The sequence below is a fragment of the Oncorhynchus gorbuscha genome, linkage group LG19 (genome assembly GCF_021184085.1).
Source record: "Oncorhynchus gorbuscha isolate QuinsamMale2020 ecotype Even-year linkage group LG19, OgorEven_v1.0, whole genome shotgun sequence".
In the NCBI taxonomy this organism is placed as follows: domain Eukaryota; kingdom Metazoa; phylum Chordata; class Actinopteri; order Salmoniformes; family Salmonidae; genus Oncorhynchus; species Oncorhynchus gorbuscha.
In genome coordinates this window covers 30774539-30785725 of record NC_060191.1, presented here as the reverse complement: position 1 = coordinate 30785725, position 11187 = coordinate 30774539, and the positions used below count along the sequence as shown (strand labels likewise).

General features: G+C 44.5%; 1 protein-coding gene across 2 annotated transcripts; it reads left to right on the top strand.

Moving 5' to 3' along the window:
• The first annotated feature begins 647 nt into the window (after window positions 1–647).
• LOC124005718 (lysophospholipase-like protein 1) lies at window positions 648–6814 on the top strand. 2 transcript variants are annotated; one of them, XM_046315206.1, is made up of 5 exons: window positions 648–800; window positions 1372–1471; window positions 3684–3853; window positions 5848–5963; window positions 6261–6814. In XM_046315206.1, the coding sequence occupies exons 1-5, from the start codon at window positions 707–709 to the stop codon at window positions 6510–6512; spliced, it is 732 nt and encodes a 243-aa protein (XP_046171162.1). In that variant the 5' UTR covers window positions 648–706; the 3' UTR covers window positions 6513–6814. The 2 variants fall into 2 exon arrangements, with proteins under 2 accessions (XP_046171162.1, XP_046171163.1); XM_046315207.1 differs by having other exon boundaries at window positions 692–737.
• Window positions 6815–11187: the final 4373 nt, after the last annotated feature.

The window sequence follows — 11187 nt, the reverse complement described above, 5'->3', positions numbered from 1 at the left end:
CCTAATATCAAGTTTCACATCAACAAGCCTGTTCTAAAGAGGGGAGCTTTCCATGTAAAACATGTTAGTGAAAGGTTCATGAAATATTTATAGTCTGTTCTATTACACAAAATGGAGGTAATGACCTCTGAGTGGGTTTATAGTTTTGGTATTTGGCACAGCAAGATAGCCACCCACTTTCAAGCTGATCCCTCTCTGCAACATTATTGAGGGTCAGGGTTGGGATACAGTTTGTGTGGTCCAAGGCAAGTGAAAATGACCCGAATCTGAGTAAAACAGGCCTATGTTTATAAAAGATAAGACCTTAGAATGTGTTTAAACTTATTTGTAGATCCAGACATTCCATTAAATCACTGCACACATGATAGAGCACACTGACATCAGTTTTTGTGGGGCTACTAAAACTCATACTTTAGTGGCTCTAAATAGCATCAGGGGAAAATTGGTCCTTGCCCATGAATTCTGACATGCTCATCCTACAAAGGGGAAGTGAAAATGTATTGTAATAATTTACCAAACGTAGCCTTCATAGCTGCCTTGGAGCATGCATCGTAAATTCCCTAATCTTTGAGTCTTCCGGATTGAGAAAAATGTGCATTCGGAAACAACCTATCGGGAGTTTAGGTTTTGGTCATCTGTAAACTGCATCTATCCAATCACAGAGTCCTGTCCGTCTTGCTCTGTAGTTTCGCAAGACAGAGAAATTATGGCTGCCGTACGGAGCAGCAAACTTCTAGGCAAGTGTGTTGCATCTCCAACCGGGAAACACTCCGCGTCGGTCATCTTCTTACACGGCTCAGGTGGTTACGTTTTACACTGCTCCCGATGTTTTAGTGACATTTCTTCAACGGTAACTACGCTGAACTAGCCTCATAATAACTAGGAGTTTTGGTAGGTTAGCGACCTGTAGCCTAGCCTGTAGCATTGCCAGAGTACCTTCGATTTAGATACTGAAAGCTTGTGTACAGTGATGGACAGACAGGACTGACTGTCTTTTGAAATGTATAACTATACAATGTGGCTTCCACGCAACTGTAACTGCGTTATGATATGGCCTACTGTGGCAAATTAATAATGTAGCTAAACAGAAGCTACGTAGATCGATACATTCAATTGAGTGGTCAGCATTGGGAAATGTTAGTCTAAGGATACTTACTATTTGGGCTTGATCACAAGAGAAAAAACAGAATGCTATATGTATTTATCTGATATCTCCCAGATAAAATAAATGTTAAATAAAATAAAAATGTATCAAATATTCACCAGTCAGTAGCATGTGAACGGGATGTTGGTGAAACCAAGGTTCTGCTCTGTAAGCCTCGTGACTGGTGAGTCAGTTATATTGGCTAACTGTTCACTTCTGCCATGCAGGAGACACTGGACGGGGAGTGCGAGCATGGGTCAAAGAGGTTTCGGTACCAGACCTGGCTTTCCCCCACATCAGAGTGGTATATCCCACAGCTCCAGCCAGGTATTTTTATTTGTTTTATTTTACCTTTTATTTAAATAGGCAAGTCAGTTAAGAACAAATTCTTATTTTCAATGACGGCCTAGGAACAGTGGGTCAACTGCCTCGTTCAGGGGCAGAACGTCAGATTTTTAACTTGTCAGCTTGGGGATTCGTTCTGGCAACCTTTCGGATACTATTCCAACGCTCTAACCACTAGGCTACCTGCTGCTAAATGCAGTACTGCAGTCAAGCTGCTGAAACCCCTCAACACACAGTTGAAGCCCTTCAACTGTTGTCTTTGATATAACTGAATTAACCCAGACAGGTGGAACATCTGGGCATCTATTCATAAAGCATCTCAGAGTTGGAGTTTTGATCTAGGATCAGTTTTGCCTTTAAGATAATAATGATTATGATTATACACTGCTCAAAAAACTAAAGGGAACACTAAAATAACACATCCTAGATCTGAATGAATGAAATATTCTTATTAAACAATTTTTTCTTTACATCAAAATCACACAAATTATCAATGGAAATCAAATTTATCAACCCATGGAGGTCTGGATTTGGAGTCACACTCAAAATTAAAGTGGAAAACTACACTACAGGCTGATCCAACTTTGATGTAATGTCCTTAAAACAAGTCAAAATGAAGCTCAGTAGTGTGTGTGTGGCCTCCACGTGCCTGTATGACCTCCCTACAACGCCTGGGCATGCTCCTGATGAGGTGGCGGATGGTCTCCTGAGGGATCTCCTCCCAGATCTGGACTAAAGCATCCGCCAACTCCTGGACAGTCTGTGGTGCAACATGGCGTTGGTGAATGGAGCGAGACATGATGTCCCAGATGTGCTCAATTGGATTTAGGTCTGGGGAACGGGCGGGCCAGTCCATAGCATCGATGCCTTCCTCTTGCAGGAACTGCTGACACACTCCAGCCACATGAGGTCTAGCATTGTGTTGCATTAGGAGGAACCCAGGGCCAACCACACCAGCATATGGTCTCACAAGGGGTCTGAGGATCTCATTTCGGTACCTAATGGCAGTCAGGCTACCTCTGGCGAGCACATGGAGGGCTGTGCGGCCCCCCCAAAAAATGCCACCCCACACCATGACTGACCCACCGTCAAACCGGTCATGCTGGAGGATGTTGCAGGCAGCAGAACGTTCTCCACGGCGTCTCCAGACTGTCACGTCTGTCACGTGCTCAGTGTGAACCTGCTTTCATCTGTGAAGAGCACAGGGCGCCAGTGGCAAATTTGCCAATCTTGGTGTTCTCTGGCAAATGCCAAACGTCCTGCACGGTGTTGGGCTGTAAGCACAACCCCCACCTGTGGAGGCCGGGCCCTCATACCACCCTCATGGAGTCTGTTTCTGACCGTTTGAGCAGACACATGCACATTTGTGGCCTGCTGGAGGTCATTTTGCAGGGCTCTGGCAGTGCTCCTCCTTGCACAAAGGCGGAGGTAGCGGTCCTGCTGCTGGGTTGTTGCCCTCCTACGGCCTCCTCCACGTCTCCTGCTGTACTGGCCTGTCTCCTGGTAGCGCCTCCATGCTCTGGACACTACGCTGACAGACACAGCAAACCTTCTTGCCACATCTCGCATTGATGTGTCATCCTGGATGAGCTGCACTACCCGAGCCACTTGTGTGGGTTGTAGACTCCGTCTCATGCTACTACTAGAGTGAAAGCACTGCCAGCATTCAAAAGTGACCAAAACATCAGCCAGGAAGCATAGGAACCACCTGCAGAACCACTCTTTTATTGGGGGTGTCTGGCTAAATGCCTATAATTTCCACCTGTTGTCTATTCCATTTGCACAACAGCATGTGAAATTTATTGTCAATCAGTGTTGCTTCCTAAGTGGACAGTTTGATTTCACAGAAGTGTGATTGACTTGGAGTTATATTGTGTTTAAGTGTTCCCTTTATTTTTTTGAGCAATGTATATCCTATGTGAGCATTCCTACTCCAATGCTTTATGAATATGGACCCTGAATAGCATTTTAAATAGGCTAAATAGCCTAATACCCTTTTCATACTACCACACCGAGATGAATGGACCATGTGAATAGATCATTTCCAAACCAGTGCGGTTCGGGTCAGCACAATATTGTGGAAAGAGGTAAGTAAATCTTCTTCTCCTCCTCTCATGTGACCCTCACTACCCAAACCTTTCCTCTTTTCATAGCTAAACATTGAATCTTGTTCTGTCTTCTGTTGACCCCTCAGGCCCTACACACCCATGCGGGGGGCTCTGTCCAATGTGTGGTTTGACCGCTACAAGATCTCACACGACTGCCTGGAGCACTTGGAGTCTATAGACGCCATGGCAAACTCCTTGGGAGCAGTTATACAGGAGGAGATCAGGGCAGGAGTACCAAAACACAGGATGATCATAGGTACTGTCTCGCACACATACACGCTAATTCTGCTGCTACTAGAGCTGTTTGTTTTATTTCCCTGTCTCTTTCTGACCATATGTCAGATTTGGCTGTATGGTCTCTCCTTCACTCGTTACCTTCCTCATGACTTCCTAACTCCATGACCCCCTCCTGAATGTGTATTATGCACCCATCCACTTGCCCACTTGCCCATTTGCTTGATCTTGCTCTTTCTTTTTCATACGTTGCTCTTTCTCTCTCTACACACATCACTCTCTCTCTCTCTCTCTCTTGGCCTTGGTGTTCTCAACTCCCTCTGTCATGATATAAAATGAAGAAAGCAAGTTATCAGGTTTCTTACCCTTTTATACGTTGCCAATTATGAACCGTAAAGTATTTCTGGAGGGATTCTCGGGTTCAGCAAATCCTTTTTCCCAAATAGTTTGGTTATCAGGTTCACGTGTAAATGACAATGACATAAAACCGCTCGGATCAAGCGCCACAAACACTATTGTAGAACCTAGGTAAGAGTTCCCACAGGAAATATATATGTGGGGGGGGGGGCATCGCAAGTTTTATGTCTCTGTAAGAGAACAAATGATAGCATCCATGAAAGGGGAAACCGATGGGAACATTGGGAAAAGGGTTAACCTACAAGCCCTGAAATATATAAATATACGAAAATAGTTGTGAGTAGAAAAGAGAAAAAAGAGCCGAGCGTTTGTGTGAAAGGCCCAGTGTGGAACGCCAGAAAAGCCCCTGAGCTCCACTCGAGAAAGTGATTCAAAAAACACATGTTCCTGGGAGAAATATTATCTTCCTAAATCATAACATTTTGTCATTAACTATAAATACTCATTGGAATCAGTCGGCATACTGGAGAAACGGGAGTGGTCTGTACCCGGAGTCCACTTGCAGGGCTGACGGATTGACAAGCGGCAGAACGTTCCATGGAAAAAACTTTTTCAAGTACAAGCCGCCGCCGCAGGCTTGTGTGTTCATGTTTTTCACTCTTTAAAAAAGCATGGATCCGTTGGGAAATCTCAGAAAAGAGAAGCTATCGCCACAGTCATGATTTCACACATATAGGCTCACACACACACACACTGAAAACACACAGCAGCACTGTACCAAACAGCACAGCGGAGGGGTATACGAAAGAAGGAGACATTAGAATGTGAATGTATGATTGAGGTTTGTTATCGTGGATTGGAATGAGAGACTGAGAGTATACCAGAAAGACAGTTTAAGAGTATGTACTCTTAAAAAAAAAAAGGATTCTTCAGCTGTCCCCATAGGAGAACCCTTTTTGGTTCCAGGTAGAACCCAAAAGGGCTCTACATAGTACCAAAAAGGCTTCTACAAAGGGTTATCCTATGGGGACAGCCAAAGAACCCTTTTAGGTTCTAGATAACACCTTTTTTTGGTTCAAGGAGTATAACCAGTGAAGTAAAGAAAGAAACAGAGAATCTCATGGACAAATGTTTTATTCGTTGGGCAAAGCGTGTGAACTCCCCCCATATCTCCATTCTTCCCTTCCCCCTCTGACAGGATGATGGGTACTTTCACACTTTCCCAGATGTACACCGTGTGCCCAGATGTACCCAGATGTGTGAGATTAAGGACGGGCTCGTGAACGGATGCCGACTCCTGAGGAGCGAAAAAGCTGATGATGTGGAACTATGGAGTCTGTTTCATTTTTAATGTTTTTTTATTTTCTTTCTGTCAAAGGCAGAGTATTTTCCACTTCGGACCGCTTAAACTGCCAGGATGGCTTAAACTACTGTTACTCATACATAATAATAAATGAATATATTCATTATGTTCCTATCTTATATTATTGCCAGTATGCACAGTTGGAAAAAATGTTTTTTTTTGTTTTGTTTTTTTTCCTGGGAAAAGCACTTTGGATACAATATTCAATACACATTTTCAGTGAATACCTGCACAAAGACACCTAATGGAACCCAGTGCAATGACATGTTCTGTTTTGTCTTGTTCCTCGTCCAAAGGGGGTTTCTCTATGGGCGGAGCTATGGCCCTCCACCTGGCGTGCCGTTATCACCCTGACGTAGCAGGAGTCTTTGCTCTGTCCAGCTTTCTCAACAAATACTCTGTAGTATATCAGGTAAGGCAGGCTGTCACTGGTATGTCTACTAAACTAAACAGACAATATTCTAAATCTTGATTAGAGCGCCAGAAACCTACAACTACCTACTCATCTGTCCTTTGAATGACAGATAGTGGTAGAGAAATATTGGTGTATTGATATACAGTTTCCCAATTCAAAGATGCTCCATGTCAGTCCCAAGATCTTGCATTTATCAGGAGTTGGCTGCACTTGGTTCTGACAGAGATATTGGGCCTATAGAGTGTGCTAGTAAGCAGTCTAGAAGTGTCTGACTGACTATTCTCCCCCTGCTAGGCTGTGGAGGAGCGGGCAAGGGCGGGGAGCCCCCTCCCAGAGCTATTCCAGGGCCATGGGACAGGAGACGAGTTGGTGTTCCATAAGTGGGGAGAAGAAACTACGGCCCTGCTGAAGAAGGCTGGGATGACAACCACCTTCCACTCGTTCCCAGGCCTCCAGCACCAGCTCTCCCGGCCAGAGATTGAGCTACTGCGCTCCTGGATCCTCACCAAGTTGCGCCCGGACAGTCTAGACGCCAGTGGGCAGTGACCAGTCAGCCCCACACCACTAGACAGACACATTAACAACACGCTATTAGCATGTTAATAACACGTTCACACTATTGAGCTGCTTTAAAATGAGCCAAACCAAACAGTACTGCGCTGGCCTGGTAAAACACTGCCCATAGTTTCTGGAACAAAGCTGGAAAAGCGAGCCAGCACGGTCAGGTCGGTACTATAGTGTGAAAAGGATATTAACATGCTGAGTGGGCTGTGGACCACCTCACAACCTCTGGACACAATACCGCTTTAAAAAAAATGTGTCAATAAATGTTTGTTTTTTTGCTTGGACACTCAGTTGTGCTTGCTTAGTGTCCTCAACAGCTGTGTGGTTCCCTTCAAAAGAGAACATGTGATAGTCGAGTGTGTTTATAACCACTCCCTCTACACTTGTACAGTCTCCACTCTTCGTCTGTCTGACTCTGATAGGATATGGGAGCATGCTCTGCCTCCACCCCTATCGTTTAACTAACACTAGAGTCAATTTAGTACCGTTGCTGTAGAGAGAACAGGAATTGTTTAGTCAATCTTGCTCGCTCTGTTTTTGTTTTATACACCATTATCGTTTTGCGCTGGGGAATGTGTTGAACATGTGTGGGGATGGAGGGAGCGGAGGTCTGTTCTGTTTGCTCAGTAGTTCTGCTCTGTAGCACACATCGCCTCATTGATAGTTATTGGGAAGAAGCAGTTAGCTATTCTTCCCTTCTTCCTACCTGCAGCCTCCCTCTCGGCGTTGTGCTTAAGGTAGTCTGGATGTTGGGCTGCCTTCACTAGTGTAGGGCTGCAGGCCAGGGTCAGAACACAGGAAAATCATGAGTGAGCAGTAGTAACACTTAGGTGCCAAACATAATGAGTTATGGAAATGATTCACGTTTTTTTGTGTAGTCCTGGCTATAAATTAAACATCTGTCAACATCAGCAGTCACCCTTTGGAAAATACTTTGAATTATGATTTTTGAAATTGTATCCACAAACCTTTAAAATTAACATTATTTTAATGAGTTTATTATATATTTGTGGTTTACATGATATAGGCTATAACAAATCAGCAAATTAGACATGAATAAGGTGGGGGCCTCCCGGGTGGCGCAGTGATCCAAGGCACTTATTCACAGTGCTAGCTGTGCCACCAGAGACTGGGTTCTAGCCCAGGCTCTGTCGCAGCTGGCCGTGACCGGGAGGTCCATGAGGCGACGCTCCATGAGGCCCAGTGTCGTCCGGGTTAGGGAGGGCTTGGCCAGAAGGGATATCCTTGTCTCATCGCGCACTAGCGACTCCTGTGGTGGGCCGAAGCAGGTCGCCAGGTGTGCTGTGTTTCCTCCGACACATTGGTGTGGCTGGCTTCCTGGTTTGGATGTGCGTTGTGTCGAGAAGCAGATGCTTTCGACCTTCGCCTCTCCCAAGTCCGTACAGGAGTTGCAGCGATGACACAAGACTGCAACTACTATCAAATAAAAGACATGAATAAGGTATGAAAAATGATAGCTGCTCAGAACCAGCTAGAGAATGTAACATGGTCCCCCTACACACAAGAACACCAAACCCAAATGTATCTACTGCAAAGGAAAATGCATGTTTATTACGTCACAGCCGTGCATGCTTTCATTCCAACATATAAACTGTATGTCCAAAATGCTTTGGCATCGAGCTGTTTTTACAGTAGCAGTAAGGCTATTCAAATTCAATTAAAGTTGGCCTCAACACCATCCACCATTTAGGAAGCGTTCACCTCCAGTATCTGTTTCATCAACGTGTGTTGAACTCAACACTGATTAAAGTCTCTGTGCTCCCACTACTCTCTCCACTTTCTAATCACCCAACAAATCATGTGCAAAGTTTATTTGTCAATCATGCTCTCTCCCCCTTTTATATCTAGGTTTTTCTTTCTCTGTCTCCTTCAACTGGAAAGGATGGAAACGTGAGTATCAGGTGAACTCGGATTAGGCAACAATGTTGAGATCATTCTTAGTGGTTTGGTGTGGCTGGGATGGGGGGCTGAGAAAGGGAGAAGAGAATGGGGAGGTGGAAGATGGGGGTGCGCTCAGGGCCTCAGCCCATGTCGAGGGGAAGGGAGAGAAAGAAGAGAGGAGGGTGGGAGGTGCGGCCAAAGCAAACAGACTGAGCTCTGAATTTTTCTCTGGCCCTGATCGCTGATTACTTCCAGCTATGTGTGAAAGAATGCTACTGTTGAGCGGCCAGCAGTTCTCCTCCCCTACACCGACTGGCACACTCCCCTTCTCTTGTATGCCTCCTTAGCCATCGCTCCTTACTCGCTCCCTCCCTCCATGCCCCCACACATTCTCTCTTTTTCTACCTCTCTTCCCCTGGCCAGTGAGAGGCCTGAGCTGTAGCCTATTGCCATCCATGCGTTTTGTGATTTAATGGCGGGAATATATGTAGGTAATGAAGGAGGCCTTGAGCGGTCTACTCCTCTCTAGGTGAAATTTTGGTGAAGAAACAAGTGTTTGTCTGTCGACGCCTCTAAAAACGCCTTCACCTTGACAACCCTTTTCCACTGTAGACTTTAAGTCCTCTCAACACTCCTTATCCAATACCTTACTTTTCACCACTAATTGGCGTATGATATGCCACTACAACTCCCGTCACTGTTTCTGAGGCTCCTACAATACTAGCGGATCGCAATTACATAGCCACCCTAACTTGTAACTGGCCCCTTAACCCTTAGCCTACCTTACTCCTCTCTCACTGGCATTTCTAACTTCACCGTTCTGTTCTCCACCTTCCCTTCTCTTTGCTTTCTTGTTCTCTCTTTTCCTGAGATATTCCCCCTTCCTCTCCTCCCCTCCCTCCTCCTCTAAAGTGCGTCCCCTGTCGGCTCAGATGATAATCTGCTTCACGGTGCATGTGTCAGGGGGAAGGAATGCTAATCTGGAAGAGTTGTGGACTGCGAAGTCGGGGCTTTTTTGGCTGCCAGTTTCCACTGTGCACTACTTTCCATGTGGACCTGCTCCAGAGTGGCCAGGCTACAGCAGAAGGAATTCCCGGCTGAGGGAGCCGAGATGTTGAAAGATTCCAGATCACTCATCTGGTCACCCCCCCACCCAATTAGAGGTCACCACTCAATTGGTCTATCGCAACGCTTGACCATCCGTCGATGATTTGTAATTAGGTACTATGGATTCCAATCCAGTATTAAATGATTTGTGGTCTAGGGATTAGATTATTGTTGTAGTGTCTAATATAATCTTCTAACATTTGTTTTGTACAGTGTGCCAGCCAAATTAATTAGGAAATGTGTGAGCAAGAGTGCCAAAATCTGATTGTATTCTCATTTTATTCCAATAGCCCATTTATTGTAGATTAGGATTTATAAATGGTCTGAATTGAAGAATAGGGTCTAACTTGAGTCAATGTTACTTTATAGAAAAACTGTTCCGACCAGCAAAAATAAGTTCTGAACCGGTTTGACCCCCAGAAAAATGCTGGTTCCTTTCTGTTCCTTTTTTTAACCTGTGAAATAAACCGTTTTTAAAAAACATTTAGCTCATTCAATTACTTAACCAATCAGTGTGGGTAGAGCAGGCAAGCTAGTTGTTTACATGCATGATGGACTGACATGTGTAGCCTATGGCACAAGATGCGACAGACATTTTGCAGAGGGTTGAGGCTACTTGAAGCGCTGGGCTGACATGCACTATCTGAATTAGTTCCCCCAGAAGAACTACCTGGCTTTTACAAGAGGCTGGAGCTGGGCTCTGGACAGAGATGTCACGGGCTGTAGCCAGGGCCAATTTGTGATGGTGATCTCCCCACTCTGAAGAAAGTTAGAGGTAAGTGCAGGTGATTTACACTGAGTATACCAATTAGGAACACCTTTCTTAATATTCAGTTGGGGTCATGGACTCTACAAGGTGTCAAAAGCGTACCCCAGGGATGCTGGCCCATATTGACACCAGCTCTCCTTTGGGTGGTGGAACATTCTTGATAAACAGGGGAAACTATTGAGTGTGAAAAGCTCTAGCTTTGCAGTTCTTTAAAAAAATATATAATATGTTTATTTTCCAAAAAGAGAACGAGATACAAACATTGACTTTCACTGTAGTGTTGAATGGAATGGCAAATTAAGAGGACAAAACAAAAACTTAACTCGCATATGCAAAATAAAAATCCTATTAGGTGGTACATATGATAAGAAGACAGCGTATAGTCATTCCAAGCAGTGTAGTTAAACCAGAAGTAAATATTGAGTGGAGTACAGCACAGAGTAGCAGCAGGTCATCAACCCAGTTATGAAGGGGGAATAGACCATTTATCCCGTATCGGCTGCCATATTTTGTAAAACATTGGACTTCTATTGGAGGTATTGTATCAAATCTTTTTCTAATAGCATTACATATCCTAAATCCGATCATCCTATGTTTTCACCTTAATTGAGGAAAATAAGAACAATCCAAAATGTTTTTTTTTGATACTGATGCAAAGCTAACCAAAAAGCAGCATTCCCCAGGAGAGGATAGCTTTCACTTAAGCAGTGAAAAATTAATGAACTTCTTTGACGAAAAGATCATGAGCATTAGAAAGCAAATTACGGACTCCTCTTTAAATCTGCGTATTCCTCCAAAGCTCAGTTGTCCTGAGTCTGCACAACTGCTAGGACCTAGGATCAAGGGAGACACTGAAGTTTTTTAATAATATATGTTGTC

Bases quoted from the DNA above. Each gene is read 5' to 3' on its own strand.
- LOC124005718 (XM_046315206.1), top strand. From the start codon at position 707: ATGGCTGCCGTACGGAGCAGCAAACTTCTAGGCAAGTGTGTTGCATCT. The intron at 801-1,371 runs GTGGTTACGTTT...TCTGCCATGCAG, and splicing joins CATCTTCTTACACGGCTCAG to GAGACACTGGACGGGGAGTG. The intron at 1,472-3,683 runs GTATTTTTATTT...TTGACCCCTCAG, and splicing joins TATCCCACAGCTCCAGCCAG to GCCCTACACACCCATGCGGG.